Source organism: Podarcis tiliguerta (genome assembly GCF_965153285.1).
Source record: "Podarcis tiliguerta genome assembly, chromosome: Z".
Taxonomy (NCBI): Eukaryota; Metazoa; Chordata; class Lepidosauria; order Squamata; family Lacertidae; genus Podarcis; species Podarcis tiliguerta.
The window spans coordinates 42,394,478-42,418,686 of NC_139553.1; the positions used below are offsets into that span (position 1 = coordinate 42,394,478).

The 24,209-nt window shown below is 40.6% G+C and overlaps 1 protein-coding gene across 13 annotated transcripts in view; it reads right to left on the reverse strand.

Moving 5' to 3' along the window:
• AFF2 (ALF transcription elongation factor 2) overlaps positions 1–24,209 on the reverse strand; it is a 382,241-nt gene that overhangs the window by 90,809 nt on the left and 267,223 nt on the right. For all 13 annotated transcript variants that reach the window (XM_083422401.1, XM_083422406.1, XM_083422407.1 and 10 more), the window contains one exon: positions 8,344–8,395. In XM_083422401.1, coding sequence (XP_083278527.1) covers positions 8,344–8,395 — 52 coding nt within the window. The remainder of the gene's footprint in view (positions 1–8,343; positions 8,396–24,209) is intronic.

Sequence of the window (24,209 nt, forward strand, 5' to 3'; positions counted from 1 at the left end):
ATATATATATATATATATATATATATATATATATATATACACACACATACATATACTTATATATACTTATATATATAAGTATATATGTATACTTACATATACTTATATATACTTATCTATATAAGTATATATATATACTTTCATATACTTATATATACTTATATATATAAGTATATATGTATACTTACATATACTTATATATATAAGTATATATATATACTTACATATACTTATATATACTTATCTATATAAGTATATATATATACTTTCATATACTTATATATACTTATATATATAAGTATATATGTATACTTACATATACTTATATATACTTATCTATATAAGTATATATATATACTTTCATATACTTATATATACTTATATATACTTATATATATATAAGTATATATGTATACTTACATATACATATATATATAAGTATATATATATATACTTACATATACTTATATATACTTATCTATATAAGTATATATATATACTTTCATATACTTATATATACTTATATAAGTATATATATATATATATTTATATATACTTATATATACTTATCTATATAAGTATATATATATATATATACTTACATATACTTATATATACTTATCTATATAAGTATATATATATACTTTCATATAGTTATATATACTTATATATACTTATATATATATAAGTGTATATATATATATAAGTGTGTGTGTGTGTGTGTATATATATATATATATATATATATATATATATATATATATATTTAAGTATATATATGAGAGCCAGTGTGGTGTAGTGGTTAAGAGCGGTAGTCTCGTAATCTGGGGAACAGGGTTCTTGTCTCTGCTCCTCCACATGCAGCTGCTGGGTGACCCTGGGCCAGTCACACTTCTTTGAAGTCTCTCAGCCCCACTCACCTCACAGAGTGTTTGTTGTGGGGGAGGAAGAGAAAGGAGAATGTTAGCTGCTTTGAGACTCCTTAAAGGGAGTGAAAGGCGGGATATCAAATCCAAACTCTTCTTCTTCTATATATTGCAAATTGCTGCAAAATGTGAATAACTCAATTTAAGATTGGAAAAATGAGAGAGAGAACCAAAATTGACACATCCTTCTATTTTTTGTGGTAGGTGGGGTCAGAAGTAGAGGTGGGTGTAGCAACAAATGTGAATTTTACCCTGCCCAATAGGCTAAATAGGGAGTGTGGCTGGGAAGTCTTAGCTTCAGATGTAGAGCTCTGGCACCCTGGACTTTTTAGCTATATTCTAACTGGAAACTCATTCTCCAAGAAGGGTTCCTTAAGTAGCCAAAATGAAAACATCTACATGCAAGTGGGAGGTATCAGCTGACTTGAGGGAACCTTAAGACAGTTGGAAGTACAAAAATACTTTTGAGAAAAGAACTAAAAGAGAAGGAACCATAACAACCAAATAAAGATGGATTATGCTTAGTGGCTGCAGGATCCTGACTGACTGTGGAATGGGCAGGAATGGAGAACAGTGATGGAGAGGAATGGAATGGAAAGGGCATGGCTGGCTGGAACCAAGGCTGGGCAAAGGTTTGCCTCCATCTTCCTCAGTCCCTTCTTCTGAATGCAAGTGTGTATGGGGGAACTGGGTGTCATTTAGTGCTGGTGACAGAGAAAGTAATTTGACTTTCAGGAGTGGCGTGTGTGTAAATAGTATTCACTGCTGTTTGTTAGGTAGCCCATGTCATTTTCTTTTTTAAGTCTAGAAATCCAAGCTGCACATCCAGCCAGCTAATGCATACTTTGAAGTAGCCATGGATGCTATAGGATGAATGACATGGTGTCCTAGCCAGGGACATTATATGAAAATACAAGACAGGGCCACTCCAAAACCACCAATATTCAGCTGGGCTAAACATTTAACCCAGCCCTCCCACTGGAAATCTTATGGGATTTGGAGCTCAACATCATCTGGAGGGTGCCACATAGCCTATCCTAATAATACATGAATATAGATTCCCGGAATATGGATTGTCGGTCCCTTTAGTCCAGGACTGTTAGCCCATAATACATAGTATGGGTCTAAGTAGACTAGTCCTGGGCTTGGTGGGCCAATAGTGAGCTGTCCAGCCCAAGACTTGTCTACCCTGGTCTGTCAGCTATACCCTGCGGCCTCAAGCAAATGTCTTTCTCACTTCTACTACATGAGATCCACTAACAAGATACTGACCCTGGGGATTTCTGCATGCAATGGAGCACACATGCCCCTTAACTATGGCATCTCTCATCTGCCCACAACATTAGTCCTCTGAGAAAATATGTTGGTGTCTAGTTTAAGAAGTTAAGGCAATGCCACCTGAAGATTAATTGGGATGTTTTGCCTTTGCACATGCTGTTTCATTTCCAGGTAAGGTTCCCAAGGCGTGTGTGGTAATTAGCAGCCCTGCTTTAAGCTGTCCCAAGTCCCCATTTGTATCTCTGGTTCAGCTTTCAAAGATTGACATTTAGAGATCTTTTCTTTGCAACGACTTCCCCCCCTTCCCTTTCAGAATCCCAATGTGAGGGTGGCGTCCATGTTGGAAATCGTCTGTCGGCTTAACGCCAAACCCTTCCAGATAAGTAGCAGATAAGCTGCACAGGCTTCAACAAGTCTCTACAAATACAAGGGTGACATCCCAGGGGGAGAATCTCTATCTCTTGCTTGCTCTAACTAGGTCTGGTTTGTGTTCCCATTATTATTGTGTTGAAGAGAGCCCCCTTATGGGTTAAAATTCCTTTTGCCACGCTGAAAGACGTTTCAGCAAAGGCTGTTCCTGGCCTCCCTTTCCTTGCAGCTGTTGCCCTTAGATTCTCCTTTATGATGAAGGTCTTCTTTATTGTGGTCCTTGGGGAATCTGCAGCAGACCCTAATCTCTATCCCTCTCTCAATCAATGAATAACTCTCCAGTGAGGAAAGGGCAAAAGCAAAGGATAACAGCAGCGACATCGTGGAGAAAGAAAGAGAAAGAGGAGGGGTGGAGTGGAGACGTGAGGCCTTGATGCTGCCATTGTCAATGCAATGCTCCATTGCAGAGTTCATCTGCTGGGTTGTGGGAGTGTAAAAACCAATTACATGTTTACGAGCCATTATAAGGAATCACTAGGAGACAAAATGTAGATATGCTGAAGGTCTACGTTTCTTTCTGATCTGCTAAACTTCAGGTTTCTTGGCTGGTTTCCAGGTGGCTTGTCTACTGAGCATTCATCCTGCTTTGTTGGTGGGGAGGTGAGATGACACTGCGTCAAGCACATGCCATCCTGCTCTTTCCAGCATATTTCCCTGTTACTTTCCTTATTGGGGGGGGGGGGGAGTCCAGTATTGGGGAATGGGGGTGGAGTCAATTTGTTGTGCACAGCTCCAAAGCAACTTTAAGAACTGAACAACGTGAATTTGCTGGTATGTGATTAATTCCCATCAAAAAACAGAGACAGTTTAGAAATGCCTCTTGCCTCTGTCACCTCAGTATAAAGTGATAGGAACCCCCCCCCCCACACTCAGTTGAGAATACGGTCCTAAGTACACTTGCTTATGAGTAAGCCCACTGTTGGTTTCAGTGGGTCTTTCCTCCAAGTAACACTAGTGAAGCTAGTGTTATTATTAAAGAGGTGGTGAAAACCATCCATATTGGCCTTTTAATACACTGTAAAAATCAGTTCTTAATTGCTTCTGGAAACATTGTGCTGCCTAAGATGTCAGTGAAACTCAAAGGAAGGCAAACTGTTTACATTAAAATACTCCATCAAAGTTATTTGTAGCTGGTTTCATCCTAATCCTTCTGATTCCCCTAGCCCACGCCTTTGACAGGGTGACCTTGCCCCCGGTATGTGTGTTCAGTATTGATGCCATTACTGAAGAATGATTCCTCAGCTTTTCTGCTGATAACTAAATAGAAACGTGGGGAGGAGGTATTGTGGGAGGTAAGCAAACTTTTCAGGATCTGGGTAATAATGGGTGCAGGGAGGTGGAGGTTGCTGGAAAAAAGCAACCGATCTTACTATTAAGATTCAGATGCCATATCTCTTTAAAACAGCACAACTATATCTTCCAAATTAGCCAGTTTTTAATCAGGGTTTTAAAACAACACCAGCGAGACAGACAGTCGGAAAGAAATGTCCCATGCTTCCATTATCTATTGAAGGAAGGGGAGGCTCAACCTAAAGCCCGACAAGCGTCGGAGTGATCAAGTAATTCATTTTGCATGCAATTATCTAATACAAACACAGCCAAGAGAGAAACAATAACTGAAATATGACAGCCAAATCAGGAACAAGGATTAAGTAGGAGGTGGCAATGGAGTGTAGGGTTATCTGAGATCCACATGTGTAAAATTTAATTGTTTAAGGGAGAAGGGAGGAGGGAGTGTGAGGCTGAAAAGATAAAAATCCACTTCAGCAATTTGTTCTGCCAAGAAAATACTTAAATGCAGAAAATGTTGTTTTTTTTTTAAGTGAATGGTATCAAAGTTACTTGGGTCCAAAACACACAACACTCTGGCAATGTGTTTTAGATTAAGGACACACGTTTCAAAGGTTAAGAGGACTATTTCTTGGGCAGAATGCAGAACAAAGAATGGGCTGGAGAAGATTAGTAAACTGCGACTCTTTAAAATACTAGTTTATGCTGCAATTCACTTGGATAACTTTGAGCTCAAAGCTAATTGGGACTAGACAAGACTGCTTCAAAGAATCCAGACACTGAGCTGCTCTTATTTATTGTGACTTTGGAACAGGTTTAAATTGTTTTTCTTTTCTTTCTTTTTTAAAGAATTGTACAGAGAAGTCAACAAGAGCTGATCCTGCTAAACACACATTGCCAGATCAAGGATCAGATCCTTGCATGCACAATTGCAGGAGAAACTATGCTCCTCGGGGTTCGCTGAATCATCTGGATGGAGATGGCAATGCACATATCCATGCAAAGCAATTAGTTGCTGCCTGAAAGTGGTTGCACATGGCAAGAGTTGGGTTGTGGCAAAGGGTGTCAGGAAATTCCATCAAAGTGGGAAATGGTACAAGGAATTGTGTCTGTTCAGGAATGGAAGCCAGGCAGGCAACTATGACCAGTCACTCCCAGTCTGCAGTCACTGTTCTTATTGATGCTGTCTCCCCCACCCTTGAAATGGTGTGGAATCATGTAACACACCATGTGACAATCATGCAACAATCACATAATTAATTAAGTTATTAGATTTTACCACAGTAAACAGTGAGCTGAATAATGTGGTTTTCTGCAGAAGGTGAACTGCAGCGGAACAGAAATGGTGCAGCATATGGTGGCCACAGGGTGGAAAAGAAAATCAATGCTTTTTAACATCCCTAGTTGTGTCCAATGTTATCAATAGAAAAACCCTAATGCTTATATTGAAGGGAGGTGGGTTGCTGCCAGAGGGTCTTTTCTGTGGTTGGCGCCTTCTTTGTGGAACACCCTTCCAGAGTGGTTTGCCCAATCCTTCCTGTACTGTTCTTTTGGCACCAGCCAATTTTTTATTTTCCTGGACGTTAAAGATGCAGCTTTAATCCTGCTGATTCTCCCCCCTCCCGCCCCACCCCGGGTGGTTTCTAAAATTTACTTTCATTAAAGCCACATAATAAGAGAAACAATTATTGCAGAAGTTATTTGATTGTGCAAAATATAGAGCTAATAACTAGCAACCTGTCATTTATCCCATATATTCATTCTTTTCTGCTTGGTACATATAATATACTGTGTGTGTGTGTGTGTGTGTGTGTGTATATATATATAATAATTTGCTGTGTTGCATCCAATACTGCTATTCTGCTCATGCAGCAGACCTGTTTGTGCAACAGAACTTCCCCCTCCTCTCCTCTTTCCTGCATCCCCCTTGCGCACCCACCAAGTCTGCACCAGAACATTGACAGATCCTCTGGAGCAGATCTGGGCAGCATGTGAAGAAAGGAGAGGAAGGGAAAGTCATGCAGGGTATTGGATGCAGCTTTGTGACTTTTTGTATTTACATTTTAATTTCAGATACAAAAAAAATTAAACATGCCATTTTAATTGTCTTCTCTGAAGTATCCCTCATTTACAGAACGTTCACCCCAAGGAGGTTTGCTTGGCATCTACCTTATCATTGTTTCAGAACCAGGACCAGGCAAAGGCAGCTTTGTTTTAAAAGGTATTTGGCAGCACCAATGATACAATATTGTTCTGTTACATTTGTTTTTAATACATTTATGTGATTTAATTATTATATTTTTTACTTATCTGCAAATCACTTTGGGACTTTTTCTTTTTTAACAACAACAACAACAACAACAATTTATACCTCGCTCATCAGGCTGGGTTTCCCCAGCCACTCTGGGCAGCTTTCAACAGAATATTAAAATACAATCATCTATTAAACATTAAAAGCTTCCCTAAACAGGCATGCCTTCAGATGTCTTCTAAAAGTCTGGTAGTTGTTCTTCTCTTTGACATCTGGTGGGAGGGCGTTCCACAGGGCGGGCGCCACTACCGAGAAGGCCCTCTGCCTGGTTCCCTGTAACTTCGCTTCTCGCAGTGAGGGAACAGCCAGAAGGCCCTCAGAGCTGGACCTCAGTGTCAGGGCAGAACGATGGGGGTGGAGACGCTCCTTCAGGTATACTGGACTGAGGCCATTTAGGGCTTTAAAGGTCAGCACCAACACTTTGACTTGTGCTCGGAAATGTACTGGGAGCTATGCACAAATTCACATATGAAACTGCTTGATACTGACTCTGAATTAGTGGTGCAACCAGCTCCGTATTGCGTACAGTGGCAGTGGCTCTCCCAGTCCTACCTGGAGATGGCATGGGGGACTGAACCAGGGAGCTTCTGCCTGCAAAGCAGTTTCTCTGTCACCAAGCCACAACTATTTAATTCTTTTTGTAAGCTGCATGGGAATATGGTTGAAGGGTGGTTTAGAAATATTTATAACAAATAAAAGTTTGGGTAGATGAAGCATGGTGTAGAGCTACAGTTTCCCAGTACACAGGAAATTCAACTTTGCATCTGTGATTTGGCCATGGGAATGCTGGTGGCTCTTGCATTACTTTCCACGCAGTTGAGGGAACTCTAATATTTTAAAATGCAGAAAACGCTTAAGTTCAGTTTAATGATACTGCTTAATAAAACATTAAGCAGATGTTTACCTGCTGTTAAGAATTTGTGCCTTGTAGCCTGGCCAGCATGCATATTTAAGGCGGAGGGGGATCATAGGAATGAGACCATATTGGTGGATAACTTCAAACAATTTGACAATACTTTTATAAAGCCATCAATAGAATTTTCTTTACTTTTTTTTTTAAAAAAGCATTTGATACTGATTATGCAGCCCATTCTGAAAGAGAAACATAAAGGCTTCCATCTTTAGATCTTTCGGTGAACTGAGAGCACACAGCATTAATAGCTGCTGCACAGCTGTAAATGAAAATTGACTCCAGATCTAACCCCTTATTTTCTGCCTCCCTTGGCACCCCAAAGAAACTCAAAATACTCACAGAGAATAAAAGGGGGACAAACTGGGCATTTGATATATGTGAAGGTGTCTCGGTGTGACTTCTACACCTTTGCCAAAGTATTCTGAAAACAATCAGCTTTGCAGAATGTGGATAAGCGTCTGAATGGAAGCTTTAATGCTGGGATGGGTAACCTCAGGCCGTAGGGGCTGAATGAGATGCCCCAGGCCTTTCCAGCTGCCCTTGAGCCTCTCTCCAGCCCACACTTTTTTGCCACATGACCCTTACTGGTCATGCTTTGACCCTCCTACAGTACTTTTGCCTGACTATAATGCACCTTGACCTCTTGCTTGCCTGGATAGAGGACTGAGAGGGATGTGTGAATGTGCATAGAAAAAAATGTCTCCTTTGCAAAGGCCACATTAACATCCATTACTCCACACAGTTTCTTCTTCAAATCTACCTACTGTGGAATGTGGGCAAGAATGGAAAGAGGCCCTTAGCCTGGAAATGGGTTTGAGCCCTGTTGTAAGGGGTCTCCTTTCATGGAAGTCACAATGAAATGGTGTCCACAGTGGCAACCAACATTGATACCTTTGGTAAGATAGATTGAAGGAAGATCATACCTGAATGGAGATGTGTTTGATTAAGAAACTGCAAGAAGTAAAAAGGTACTCTCTTGAGTACTTTCATCAGGATAAAATAAATGCTGATGTATCTGGAATGAAGGACAACTGACAAGCAATTGCAAAGTCTTTTGAGGTGCTACTCATTAGCTACCTAAATGGAAATGACATTTAGGTTCTGGCCAGGCAGGGATGAAGTGTTGCAAATATCATAAAAATTCATGCGGCTATATTAGGCATTTGAGAAAGCAGACTGGATGTCAAAAATGTTACCTGCTCATTATCGTCTTCATCGCTGCTGAGTTTCAGATCATCTTCAAGCATTCTTTCAGGAGGGGAAAAAAGACAAAGAAAGAAAGAAAAATGCAAGGTTATTTAAAATGAACATTGTTTGAGCCTCTCTTGAAAATAACTAAGCAAACTCTGAGCTAAAAACCAAAGCACATCTAGATTAGAGCTACTAAAATAATAAATCTGTGGAGCACATTCTACACGAATCTATTTACTGTATAGTATTCCATGCTATACCCATTGCATTTGTCCGTTGTTTTGGAGGGGTAACTTTGGAGGTCCTTACTCTGTATGTCTAAGTTAAATGCATAATATTAAAAACATTAAGTAGTTAGCAGTCTTATGCAGGAGCTCAGTCTATGCAATGATAAATTTTGAAACAGCTGTCACATCAGAGACCAAGCTTTCTTGCCACTTGAACACAGGTTCTGATCACATGATAACAACATCTTAAACCACCACTAGATTAGTTAATTCAGGGTTATGATCTGGCTCAATGACATTTGAGGGAGTTCCCTCTCCCATGTAAACCTGCTAAGACATCCAGGTTTTCCTTAAAGACCCTGCTCCAAGTGTCCTGGCTGTTAGAAGGACAGGGTCTTCTCAGTGGTGGAACCAAAATTTTGAAACATCCTCCCTAGGGCTGTACATGCACACCAAAATAGTGCAGTTCTGGAGATAGTTTGAGCCCCTGTGTTTTTGACTACATTATCAACTTAATGGGATAGGTTTTTCGCCTTGTACTTATTTATCTCTTCTATCTTTTCTCTGTTCTTTTATTCTTTTTCTTTTTATTATTTTTGTGTCATTACAAACTAATTTTATTGTAATATGAAAAGTGTTAATAAAACTTTATCATGAAACTGTTGCCGAACTGCTAATTTTTGAATTCCCTCCCCCGAATTTTAAATAATACTACAGCCAGTAACCTTGTTGATTGCTGCATCAAAATGTGCTACATATTTTCATATTAATTTTATTTTAAATGAAAGTAACATCACTAACAGGGACGCGGGTGGCGCTGTGGTCTAAACCACAGAGCCTGGGGCTTGCCAATCAAAAGGTTGGCGGTTCGAATCCCCACGACAGGGTGAGCTCCCATTGCTCGGTCCCTGCTTGTGCCAACCTAGCTGTTTGAAAGCACGTCAAAGTGCAAGTAGATAAATAGGCACCACTCTGGCAGGAAGGTAAATTGCATTTCCATGTGCTGCTCTGGTTCACCAGAAGTGGTTTAGTCATGCTGGCCACATGACTCAGAAACTGTACGCCAGCTGCCTCAGCCAGTAAAGCGAGATGAGCGCCACAACCCCAGAGTCGTCCGTGACTGGACTTAATGGTCAGGGATTCCTTTACCTTTACCTAACATCACTAACAACAGAGGAAATTTATTTTCGCTTTACATTAAAACTGTAAAATAGTTTGTTATCTTTTATGCTCTGTTAAAATACATTTCTGTTCTTTATTTAAAGAAATGTTCGTTTACGTAACAATCACATAGAACAATGCAAAGCATTCCACAGTGGACTGGGGGGATATTTACATTTAGTAAGTAACTCAATAAACAAAACTGGACAAAAAAGATGCTGATGACAAAAATGGTAGATGTGCAGCAAAGAATTAAGCACAGAAGCACCACTTTTTGATGTGCTGTTTATAAAAGGGTTAATAAAAGGCTGTGAAGATCAAAACATACTTTTAACATATAGCAATCCATGACTGCCATTTTCAATGTCAGCAAAGAATTCTGTGGCATGATCTCTCTTGGGCTACAGCCTACTATTTCTTTTCCATAAAGCAACCTGGAAGGTGGCTGCAAATATTTGAGGGTACAATTGAGCAAAATGGTCTGACAGCCACATAATAGGCAATTGCTTTCTGTTTTGAGAGAACCATTAAAGTTCAATTCAAGAAAAAATGCTACCATATTTCTTAATGAACTCTTTTTAACTCAGCAACTTTCCATTGTGGTGTCCCTCTGAACTCTTTGTATGTAAAGTTCCATGGATATTATTAGCACCCCAAATTTTAAATCTATCTGTTTACTTTCTAAAAGTGCAAGAATGCATGTTAACTGGTTTGTAAGTCATTCGTCTTTCCCTGACCTCTGTTGTCGGGTGGCTCAGCTGTTACGAAATATCTAGACCTGAAACTACTGATCATTAACCTCTTAATCAATGACAGATGCCTCTGTCAAGTGCAAACCCGTAAACGTGTGACCAAGATCACAGATCTTTCTTTCTACCTAGAACAAGAGACCCTCAGCAAATATTAATCTTTAGCAGTTTGGATTTGGGGTGACAAATGGGTGCTCGTTACTTGTTTATCTAGCTGCCATCTTTGTTTCTACAGTGGCATTAGTCGCCCGTGATGTTCATGACAACAGACCACAGAACCTCTATTTACCCTTGATTTTTATCAGCATAGTACATTACACTCTCTTCAAAGGGCAAAAATGCCTTTAAGATTCAGTTACAAAAATAGCAGCTTACTGATAAGGCTACATCACAATGATGACCACCATTAGCTCCAGCCTAAATCCTTCCTTTAAAACTTACATCTCTTTTCAATATGTAAAAACTCTGTCTTTTAGAAGATTTTTTTTAAAAAAATAATAATAATCTGTTCTGTGTTATTAAAAAAATTATAAGGAGAGAAGCATGAAAATGATTTTCTTTTAATCATTTTCTGAAGGATCTCTTTCTTTATTGAGAACATTTCCTTTATTCTCTTACATGTTAAACATCCTTACTTGACACACTGTGGTAGAAACAAACAGAGTGGATAAAGGAAACTGGAGATTAGACAAATGGAAAGAACAAAGGAAAAAAGAGGAAGGGATGATAAAACTGAACACAATGACTAAATGAGACACAGCCATCTAAAGGGGCTGATGAAGAACTGTTCTTAAACACCACCATCCTACCAAGGGATGAGCAAATACGTCAGTTTTTGTTTCTCTCGGTTTTTCATTTTTCCAGGCTTTAGTTTTCCACATTCCCACATCGGCTTGTGGGTTGTTGCTTTTTTTAAATGCCAGCCTGGCTTAACAGTCAATCCCTTCCCCCAGGGAACTCTGGGAATTGTAATTCTGGAAGGGGAATACAGGGTCTCTTAACAACTCTCAGCACCCTTAATATAAGACAGCTCCCAGAATTTTTTGGTGGAAGCCATGACTGTTTCAAGTGGCACCATTTTGCTTTAAATGCATGGTGTGAATGTGGCCTTAAGCACTCATGTGCAAACAATTAGTGATTTCATTGGATAACAACCTTATCTTCTACTGCCTGTAACTTTAGTGTTTCCATTCTAATGGCCATTGGATACAAACAATTAGACAATGAATCTCAGCCACAAAATTTGAAGCCAAATTACTTCAGGAACATAGAACACAGCTGCTTTATACTGGTTCAGAGCATTGATCCATCTAACTCAGTATTGTCTACACTGACTGGCAGAAACCCTCAAGAATTTCAGACAAGGAGACTCTCCCAGATCTACTTGAAGATGCTGGGGATTTAACCTGGGACCTTCTGCATGCGAATCAGATGCTCTGTCACTGGGGATTGCCTTAGCAATCCCTATGAAAACTAGTTCTGAACATGATGTTAACAACTCTACCAAGTGTCAGTATACTATATACCAGGCACGTCCAACTCCCAAGAGATTGCGATAAAAAAACTGGCAGTGAACTACCTGTTGTCATTGGAGGGAGGAGGAGCGTGTGTGGGCTGGGTTGGTGGAAGGCAAGGGCTGGCCAGAGTTGCTGAGGCAATGCCATACATTGCTAACTGAAAAACCAACAGCAAACACACACCCACACCCCAAAATAGACAATCATTGTATCCACAATCAACTGCAGCAAACGCCAAACAACTACCCATGTAATGCGACAGAGGAACATAGAGAAGGGAGAAGGAGTGGAAACATTCCTTCCCTGGTCCCCCCCCCCCTTCCAGCAATCTATAAGGATCTCGCAATCAACCGCGATCTACCAGGATCACCCGGGGATCTATCTGTCGATTGCGGACGACCGATTGAACATGTCTGCTATATACTAACAGCAAACTTCTTTTCTGAATGCCTTTCTTTATGCAGCCAAAACAGTAACATTAACAGCTTCAGGAGAATCTTGAGGTTTGAAGGTACACAACAATGGGGCGACCCTAAGTGGAGGATGGAACTCAACACCAAAGGACTGGGAATGCTCAACTGGGGGGTTCAGAATATTGACTCTTGGAAGGGTAGGAAAGGAACACTGAGTGGGATGGGGAATGGAATAGTGTGCTCTGAAAAAAGGTGGCAGCTAGCTAAAACACTGAGCACTTCATTATGTGTCCGTATGTTTGGAAGGGTGCTTGTGTGTGTGCATAGACATGTACATATAATACACTTTTACAGGATAGTAAAAGACAATGATAGTGTGTGTCCCTCTCTGTGGGTAGACACACACACACACACACACACACACGGAGGCAGTGAAGCTAAATAAAAAGGGAAAACAGATTGCCTAAGAACGCGATCTCAAAGGATATTAGGAATTCACTTCATTTTCTATTCTTCTCTGACCTGACTGGCATTATTATTGAAAATACATATACTTGTTTGTCTTCTCATCCATAGCTAATACCCCATATCACTTTAGGGGGGGAGGGAGGGAGCTTACAGAGGATATTTTGATCTCATTATTGGAGCAATGCCATTTACATCTGATAGTTAGCATATTCCTAGCCTGTTCCTTCCTGCCTTTCAGACTGGCAGGCGTTAGGGCGGTCTATCAACATAATGCACAGTTTCTAAAATTCTCTTCATAACACTCTGAATTTACATGCTTAGAACATGCACGGGAAATTACTGGGGAAAGGGGGCTAGGAATGTGATGAGGGAATGAAGTACAGGAAGTGGTGGTACTGAAACGGGACAGGAGAAAGATAAAAGAAGGTTGTGGCTGAATACCCCCCCATCTCAAAATATTTCCCCAACCCACATGTGAAGTCTCACAGGCTTTTAACCTGTGAGTAATAATGAAGAGTTTGCAATTTCCCCACAGGCATAGAAACCACTTGCATTTGTCATAGGCATTTACTGAGAATGACAGGTGCATGTGTTGTTAAAATATACATATGTGTTTTGTGTGTGTTTGGACATCTACAAGTGGCAAACTACCCTTGCTACTTATATAGTTTTCACAGGTATTTTTCCCTTGTAGGTGGCTATTGTTCCCATTTTACAGATGAAAATCTGAGTGACTTATTGAAGGCCAGACAACAAGTTCCTAACAGAGATGGGAAATGAAGTTGTGAGTTCAACTCTCCATTCACTAAGCAATGCAGTCTTGGCCATCCTATAGATTCTACACCGGTTCACAGAATGTCCTTGACAAAGGAGACCTGTACAAGTATACTTGGAATCAAATCCCACTGTGCTTTCTCCACAGTATTTAGGATTTTATCAAGAGGAGGACCAGTGTGATGTAGTTGATAATGTTTGGGATTCACATCAGTCTGACCTATCTCTGAAGGTTGCTGTGAGGATTTTTTTAAAAAATTAACCACCACTGTGGATCGATTCCTGGGTTGTTTTGAGGGAAGGTGGTGTACAACGGCAACTCTCCTGGCTGCAACATTTAATCAGTTAGATTAGTTGAGGCACAGCCTTAACGTCTACTCAGAAATCCCATTGAGTCCAGTTGGGCTTAGTCCCAGACTGCAATTTCAGAAAACAAAAACCCACTTCCAACCAACTAACAACATTCTCCTGATTAACTGGGTTGCAGTCCCCCCCTCCTTTAGAAAAACCTCCATTGTTTTTAACACCAGTAAAAGTTGCCCACAGCAAACACCATCTTAAAAGAGGGTATTGGTCTGAAGGCACATAAGGTGGTGAAGCTAAGCAGGTCTGGGGATGGTTGATGCTTGGAAGGGAGACCAGCTGTGAACCACATGGATGCTGCCTTGGTGGTGCTCAATGATGAAAGGAGTTTGGGATATCAGTACCCAAAGTTATCTCACATAGGAGGAAATGCCACTTCTAAGTGCTACAATGACACATGTTGCATCATTTAAAAACAAGGGAAGTATGCTTCTTGTTTTCAGAACTATTGCATTCATGCAGGTTCATTCGGTTTTAGGGATTTGCAACCTTCCTTTTGTGAACAGTGCTTCACAAAGCAGCTCGCAACATATACAAAATGCAAAGCCAAGCCCAAATACAATAGGAAACCATTTAAAATATCCACTTTGTGGCAAAGCTTTATAAAGAGAGTTAGACAAATTCATGGAGGATACGGCTGTCAATGGTTACTAAACCTGATGGCTAACTTCCAACTTGTACTGTTGGAGGCAGTATGCTTCAGAATACCAGAATACCAGCTGCTGTGAACAAGCGGGTGAGCAGAGTGTGCTTGTGCTTGTGTCCAGGTTGCAGACTTCCTACAGACACCTGGCTGGTCACTGTGGGACCAAGATGCTGGACCAGATGGGCCACAGGCCTGATCCAGCAGGCTCTTCCTATGTCCTTCTTAAGTGCTTACTAAACACTTAACAACGAATGCAGATAAATTTATCAACTAAAACATAACATGTCTCAACTAAAATTAATACGGTTCATGAACTTTGATTTTTTTAATTGGGTAACAGTTCTGGTAGATGACGATGGTTTCCACTTTTTTATTGCATAATAAAACATTGTTCAGTGGTTTCCTAAAAATGGTAAAGTAGTAACTGATGGATTGCACAAATGTAAGGCTTGATTATAAAAGTATTTATCAGATGTGTTTGTATGTGTGTTCATATTTTGTGGAAGAAACCCTCAAACAACTGATTTCTTAAGCAATTTTGTAATGCATTGGAGGTTTTTTTTTTTTTTTAGGCCGTTGTTGGGAACTCAAAACAAATGGCAGAGTAATCTTGAAGGAGAAAGAGGAGCCTTTGTTTTAAAACATTCCCTCTATAAATCTTGAAATTTGATATTCACTTGTTGGGCAAAATGTGCAAGTCATTTTTTAAACATTTCCTCAGAGATTTTGCAAGAGTTATAGTTTTTCTTTTTCTTTTTTTTAAAAAAAAACTTTTTAAAAAACTCAGGAGAATAAAAAGAATTTACAAGCATCATTTAGCCTGCTATTCAACAATTATAGACATATGCAACTGTATTTGATTAAACTTGTGTTTTACTTAATTTCCCCCTTTTGTTAATACTGTACTTTGTTCAGCTTGAGCTACCTTTCTGTTCTGAGGACAGCTCAGGTCACCTCAATCCAGCAAGGACAATATGTGCATGAAGACAGTATTCCATGCACCAATCCCATTCCTGGATTGGGTCCCTTACATAGAAACGTGTTTTGTGTGTATGGTCTCATTTATGCTAGACTAGCCAGACAGCTCCTCTAGCTGCATCAGGTCCTGTACAAGCAGCCCCTGGAGGTGACTGGAAAAGTCAGCTGTGATCACTAATTTGAAGAATGTGGCTTCATCCTGTGGGCTGGGGCAAGTTTCTACCTCCAGTGATCAGTTTTCCTGTCTGCAAAATGGAAATAAACAGTGCTCTGCTTCACAGGGTCTCTATGCAGGTAGTTAGGATTATAGAACAGTTTACAAATTAAGAACAAAGAACCTTAAATACAAATATATTATGACATAAACTATACTTATGCCATATGAAATGTGTTAGTCTTTATGATGCCACAAGATGGTTGTTGTTGTTTTTTTGCTGGAAGAGATTAACAAACCTCCCCCTCTGAAAAAGTTTTCATATTAATAATATTGTTTGCTGATATCATCATCATCATCATCATCATCATCGAGTAGTATCCAAATCTAGTCCTGCTCAGAGTAGATTCACTGAAGAAATGACTTAGGTCCATGGATTTAAGTGGATCTACTCTGAGTAGGACATATTAGAGATAACTTCTCTTAATGCATTAGTTGATTGACTCAACTGTTAATCAGGTCCATGAATTTCAGTGGGTCTGCCACCCACAGAGTGACTTACAAAATGTAGATGCATAAAGGCATGACATAAAATAGGAAATAATGACAACAATACTAAAACTAATTAATAATACTATGTATCTTATTGTGGTAAGCTGCCTTGGGCATCATTTTGTAGAAAGGTTGGATAAAAATTAAATGAATAAACAATAAACTAAAAATTGAGATGTTATTATTACATCATAGGATTGATTTTAAAATGTAATATTGATGCAGCACCTTTCATATGAAAACTCATCTGAAGGAAATGTGAATTTGGTCACTGGGTTTTTAAATTTTTTATTTATATAAACATCTTACAGATAAAATACCTGAAGCTGTTAACCACATTCTTCACAGAGACAGATAAGTGCAGGCCCCCAGTGCAAGGAGAACATTTTGGGTTGATTGCCCTACCACCATGACAAACAGATTGGCAGAACTGAATAATGCAAGGGACATCTTTGGCAGCAGAGAAGAGGTGCAGAGGTAATCTGGTCAAGTCTTGGCAAAATTTCAGCTTGAACTCCAGGAGCTAAAACTGATTGTATGAGGCAGGCTGAGCTACTTTTTAATGCTAACCAACAGTGTGATTGAATTGTATTAACTGTGCAATCCTATACATGTCTATTCAGAAGTAAGTTACATTGAGTTCAATAGGTTTACTCCCAGGTGAGTAAAATACAGCATAATTAGTGTATTTATTTAGGTGTTGCTTATGCATCTGATTGGTTGTTGTGTTTGGTTATGGCTTTGTTTGTTGAATATTACTGAATATTGTTGATGTTACTATATTTTTTTGAGCCAATATCCCAAATACAGTAAATCCTCCCATGTGTCATGCAGAATTAGTTGGTAATGGGAAGCTGTCCTATACAGTGGTACCTCGGGTTAAGAACTTAATTCGTTCAGGAGATCCGTTCTTAACCTGAAAGTGTTCTTAACCTGAGGTACTACTTTAGCTAATGGGGCCTCCCACCGCCACACGATTTCTCTTCCTATCCTGAAGCAAAGTTCTTAACCTGAGGTACTATTTCTGGGTTAGCGGAGTCTGTAACCTGAAGCGTCAGTTACCCGAGGTACCACTGTATCAGACTGCAACATTGCTTCACCTAAGCCAACACTACTTACTCTTATGGGTAGCAACTCCTCTGGGATCTTGCTACCCTATACTTTTCAGTGGTGGCTGAGAATGCCAGCAGCCACCCAAGGTCTCAAACAAGGGTCTTTACAGCCCTATCTGGAGACACTAGGCATTGAGCCTGGGATATTCTGCTTGAAAAGTTGTGTGTTTTGCCATCAAGTTTATCTGCACCTAAGTCAAAGCTTTGCTCTTGTGAGTAAACCTTCAGAAATAAGTGGGTCCACTCATGGGCAGAAAGCTGTTTAACTGACTTGCTCATTGCAGAGTGAGGCTTTTTCATTTGAAAGATGGAATCCGAGCGAAGCAATTCCAATGAAATTTCAGGAAATAGCAAAGGAGAAGATCCTATATCTGGGAGGCCCTGCTTGATGCCTCCCAACCCCATGGGACTCATCCACTCTCTTTTAAAGTTCTCTCCTCTCAGCAAACTGATGAGGTAGAGGGAGATCTTATGTTGCTAAGAAACACTCCATTTTGTGTTGTCACACTCAATCTGCCTTAGCACCATATCAGTAATTAGTGTAATTACAGCTACTGAGAAGAAAGTAACCCCTGTGGTTATCTATTAGGTAACTCACAATCAGAGAGTGCACTTCATTACTCATCTCTCCATATCATCTCCTAATTTCAAAAGGATTAAACGAAATGAATTCTTTTAGCAGGAGAATGTCTTTATCTCGATGGCCATTAATCTCCCCATGTAAAAAGCTCTTCCAGGCAACTCAAATACTAAGTTGTTACTAAGTGAACGGAAACCGCAGCTCTTCTGATAGGTGTATCCCTTCCTTTCACAGAAGTAAAGATAAAAAGAGAGGTCAATCAACTGCAGTGATCTGTGTTCCAACAACAAAATGACCTTTGGAATTATGACATGCCATGGTAGCTTTTTTCAGGCATCTGTAATCTGTGTTGTGTAAACACATATAGGTGATGTAGGGACAAGCATGCTAGCCCTGTCCCCGTCCCCAACCCCACTATGTTTATCAGGAATTGGAGGTTGACCTTTTGAAGCCAGGAACTTAATCTACTTGTGTAGATGTTGGTAGGTATGTTGAATGTTGATCATTTCAGAGGAATTCGGGGAATGGCCGAAAACTGAAAAATATGTTAGTGAATGTTGAATTGCACCTAAAAGTGATAGCTAGCACTCAGTCACTCAATGGTGTATGTCCAAAAAGGGGGGGAGGATATACAACTAATTTTAGAAATTTACAAACTATATATGGGAATGTAAATTTTCACTAACTTTTGAACATTCATTAACGTATAATAGTTGTTGAAACAGAAAACAATGGCATACTTCATGAGACTGTCTTTCAGCTGTGTGGAAGACACTTCAGATGATGCGAGAAATGGATATTGCCAGAAATCAGTACCAAAGGATAAAAGGAGAGTAATTTCTCCATATGGCTTAACTCTACCACGTAATCCACAATACATGTTCACAGAGGAATTGATACAGTCCTGCTATTCACAGTGGACTAATCTGATGTTCATAAACTTGCTTGTGGATTGGAGTGCAACTATCAGTCAGACTGCACCACTCTCCAGGTTTGTAAGATAGTTGCACTCCCCCAAAACATGCACAAAAATACATCTCTTAAGGAACAAATGCATACATAGTAGGTATTTTAGGTTCAAATGTAAACAATTATTTTGCACATTCTTTCAGGAAGTCTGCAAAATTTGGCACAGAATAGACCTATGAAACTGACATAAAATGGATTTAGGCTGATCTGTCCATAACTAGCCACATTGTCACATGTCATTGCCACATGTCATTATGATCAGGCTTTGTAATAGTGCTTTCATGGGAACATGGGAAGCAGCTTCATACTGAGTCAAACCACTGGTCATCTAGCACTATATTTTCATTACACTGGTGGCCAGTGACTCTCTAGAGTTACAGATCAGTGTCTTTCCCAGCTCTAACTTAAATATGCTGGGGACCGAACCTGGGGCATTTTGCATGCAATGCATGTGTTCTGCCACTGAACTACAGCCACTCCAAATCTCAGATCCAAACAAGAACAACAAAAAGATTCTGCTCCCCATGCTGCAAAATTTCCCGACAATATACCACAACTCCCTATTCAAAATTGCACTGATAATGTATTTCATATGCTGACCTGCTCCAATGCTGTACCATGTCATGGCTTTAAGTCTGGGGTATGCAGGGCAAGATGGAGATCTTCGAGATAGGCTAAACACTATGGAAAGGCAGGGTCAGCAGCAGGTGGTCTGTCCACAGAACCCTGACAAGTTAGGTTGGGCAATGTCTGCAGGACGTAGACAGCCACCCAGAGCCCTCAGATGTCTGTGGAGGCCACCAAAGGCCAGCAAGGCCCTGACTTTGTAGGATCAGAAGCATCTCTTTAAAGGCTCACTTGTCCATTTAGAACCTTGCCCTTTTCCGGCCACCTGTGACCTTCCAGTGGGTCTGACTGTGGTGTCTGGGGCCAAATGATAGCATGGAACAATTAAGCAAAAATGAGAACTTCCCCCTAACCAACAATCTGTGAAGCTGAGTGTTATGCATGTACCTGATTCAGATGTTTAGGAACATGTATGTACATAACTGCTGAGACATATCTGGAGTTATATTAGGACTACTTGAATATACTTCAGACATTGAAAATAAACTCTGATGTGTATGTGTGTATGAGAGAGAGATTGTGCTTATTTGGTGGGGCAAGCCAACACATTGTCTTTGATGAGGTGGTCTGGAAGATGATCCTGAGCAGGGATGTCACAAGAAATCAAATAGGGTTGCCTGAAAAACACTAGTGGCCTGCTGGGTATGTTCACTGAGCTGTGCAGTTTTTTGGATCCTAGCCTATGCTTATCCAAATGCAAATCCCACTGATTTTAATTAGATTTCTCAGAAAGCAAATATACTGCTGCAGCCTTAGAGTTTTGATTAGAGGGTTGCAATGATGCTATCTGCACACTTTCTAACTGCTTCACTAGGTGGCTGAAACCTGCCTTTTCTGACAGGTTTCTGATATTTATTTATTTTGAAATGAGGAAAACCAACATGCACTCAGAAGCACTCACCCTGTACCACAACTACACGAACCTGCTACTCATCCTAGACTGCTACACAGCAGATAAGCCACCAACTCACACTGCAACCACATGAACACACGCCACACACATACCAACTGCCCCCCCACTGTGGTCACACACATATATACACTGAAATCACCCAAACAGGCCACACATCTCAGACTGCAACCATATGCACAGACAAACACCCATTGCTCCACACAGCCCCTCACAAGGAAAAGTGGTGATGGACATGCACAATCTACACCTGAAATCTGTATTTAAAAAGAGCTCTTGTTAAACATGAGGGGGCCATTGTTGCAATGATATGTATGTATAGGGGGACTGATCCAGATTGGGATTCTAGCATTGGGGGGGGGGATCTAGGTGTCAGGGACTGGCTGGCTGATGAAGAGTGGTAGGAGACGCCAGCCCGAGAACCACCAGGGATGATGCAGAGGAAGAACACTTAGACCTAGGACAGTAGTGGTGGGACACTGAGGACCAGTCTGCGGAAGGGACAAGCTGGGAGGTGATAGAAGTAGGAGGTTTGAGTGAACATGGGGGCGTTACAGAAGAAGAAAGCCATTTCAGGACAGGGCTGGGCACTGAGGTCTCAGTGTGAGCGCAGACTCTGGGCAAATCTACACTGGTTGGTTATAACATTAAAGATGCTTTTTAAAAATGTGACATCAGAGGGTGCTGCAAAGCAGCGATCCATTGGCAATGGGAAATTGCATTGAGGGCTATATTACTTTTATCTGTGTAGATCCAGCCTCTGCCAGAGAGGACCCAGATGCTGCCTCAGACAGCCCTTCTTCAGCTAGCTCTTCTCCTCCACTGATACCCAGATCATGACGAGCCTTGCACATTTCTGAGCAATGGGCCAGAGTTTACGGTTGCTTGGGAGGAGTCCAGAGGGAGAGGGCTAGAGAAGGAAGGAGGGGCCAGACACCAGTCCCAGCAATATCTTCAACTAGGGCAGGTTAGATGTTGTGTTTTCACTTTTGTGAATTAAAGCTGACTGCAATCTGCATCTCAAGTCCTCTTCCTGACCTGTGGATGAATCTTGACAGTCTGTTGACACTTCAGGGACTTTGACAATTTGCCTACTGTTGTGGTCCTGGTCAGGTTGCTAAGCATTAGAAAAGGAGCACCTAAGGTAATGTGTGACTGCTTTTCTGCAGATCGGGATGAAGAGTTATTGAGAACATTGGAAGCTGCCTTATAACAAATCAGATAATTGGACTATCTAGGTCAGTAGTGCCCACAGTATAAGACTCTGCATTGACTGCCAATAGCTCTCAAGAGTATGCTTTGGAAAGCCACTGCCACTCGCAGCAGAAAGTATTTGGATAGATGAACCAGTGGGCTGACCTTAGTTTAAGGCAGATTTATAATACGTAACCTGGAACACCAACCTAGAATGTTACTGTGTGACTGAGGCAAATGAAGCAAAGTATGTAGGCTGGTTACTTACAAGTCGCAACAACGGGAGGACAGGTATCTGCATGCAATTTGCATTTGCTAATTTATATACAAATTCAGCAGTAACTGCCATCATTTAAATATAAATGCAACCAACCTTAATGTGATGGAGAAGACTGACTAGTTGGCTTGCATACCTTGTCCATCTGCTGTCCAGGTGATAACTGCTAATGGGTCATTTCAAGTCCTGCCCCCTGTTGTCCCTTCCTAAGAATTATTGTCTTTAAACTGGATCTGGACTAGACAGTGCGACAGTAAGAGGATGCCTTTAAATAGAGGACTGATCTCTGAAAAGCCTTTCAAGCAGAGGGGTGTCCTCAGTGAAACAGGACACCTGGCACTCCTATAAAGGTATGAGTGCTGTTCATGGTGCAGTTAAGTAGAGAGAATAAGGGGCAACTGCACATAAATCACAAGAGTATCCCTCTTAAAAAGAAAACACAAAAGATAAATGAAAACATATTTGTTTCAACGTCCACGTTTTGTGTTTGATTGAGATACTTTTTTCCCCCTTGGCAGGCTCTGTAAATGTAATATTGCTTGATAACCTGATTGAAAAATTTGATCCTATTGTTTTATAACGGGCTCCAGCCTGTCTGAGCACATTTTACCCCTGAGTAACAGTACAAGGCTTGCATTTCCCTAGGCAGTTCAAAACTTTTTGTTGTTGTTGATGTATTTGGCTGGAGCCCCAATCTTGAGCTGCCTGGAATCCAGGAGAATTTCCCCTCAGCATGGTGAATTGTGGCTGTGAAAGGAATTCACAGCCCCTTCTGTGTTAGTTATCCATGTTTCATGATATATTTAGCTCTTGCAGAAAGTTTGTTTACCCTGCAGTATTATAGCATATGAGGTTTATGTTGTTGTTTGTAAAAAAACAGCAATGCCACATTGGGCTTGGGGTTCAGAATGGCAAATTATTATTTCCTATGTCTTTTCAAAGACTGTTTTCACCGACTTCTGAAGTTTGTTTTGTTGTCTAGCTAAATACTCGGTTACCTGCCTGGAGAACACCAATGACGGAGACACAGCAATAGCTAATTAGAGAGGAATTCTAATGAAAGAAAACATGTGTGTGTGTGAAGAAAGTAAAAACCTAAATGCAATCTGTACCATATCTTCAAATAGTAACATATAATCGTCAAGGAAGAAATCTAATGCCAATCAAAACAGGCCAAAAAAAGCTCAACCAACCAGCTGAAAAATACTTAGTAATCAACAGTGGGGAACCTGAGATCAAAATCTATGTTAAAGATAGGAATGTAGGAAGCTCACTTATACCCAATTGACCATTGGTCCCTCTAGCTCAGTACTGTCCACACTGACTGGCAGAGGCTCTCATTGTTTTAGGGAGCCTTTCCCAGCCCTCTATGAAGATGCTAGGGATTGAACCTTGAATTTTCTGCATGCAAAGCAGATGCTGCATCATGAGCTATGGCACTTCACTGTAAAGATAAAGGACCAAACTGCAGACCTGAAGTGCCTCTCAAGCATTAACACCTGGACAGTAGTCTGAGCACTGCTTCTCCTCTGTGGACCACACCATGGAGCACACAGTCTCCTTCACACGCGTACAATGAGAACATGCAATGCTTATGCAAATCTAATGCCATGTCTCTCTGTTTGGTCCTCTGGATTCTCCATAGGGCATGCCCTTCCCAGGCCCCTCCCCCTCCACAACCCAACTCTGAACCTGTATTTATTGTTTTTGCCTGTCTTGATCTATGACGATCCCACTTGCTTGCCCTGGATGTAGAAGTCATGCAGGCCACATCCATTGATCGATCCACTTTTGACCATCGGCCCAACCATTTTTATGTGGGTGTCAGCTGCCTTTGCTAGTTGTCAGTACTGGTTCTCTTCTCCAACCATGAAAAGTAACAGCTATAGCAACACATTGTAAAATATTATTTTAACCAGGTTGGATCACCCTGCTCTTCTTTAACAATGATTTGGGGATCGTCTCCCCACTGTGGAAGAGTGGCAGCTGACACCATATGTGACAGGGGGAAGCTATGCCAGTTTCCTAAGTTTATGGAGGTAGTGAGTCTAGTGACAGGTGGAAACCCTCCCAGATATACTGTATCATCATTAACTAGCACATTCAACCTCTCTTGTCTCTAGGTAGGGTGGGAAAAAGCCACAGTACAACAATATTGAGCTGGTTGGACCAGTGATCTCAGTCAGCATAGATAGGCTCC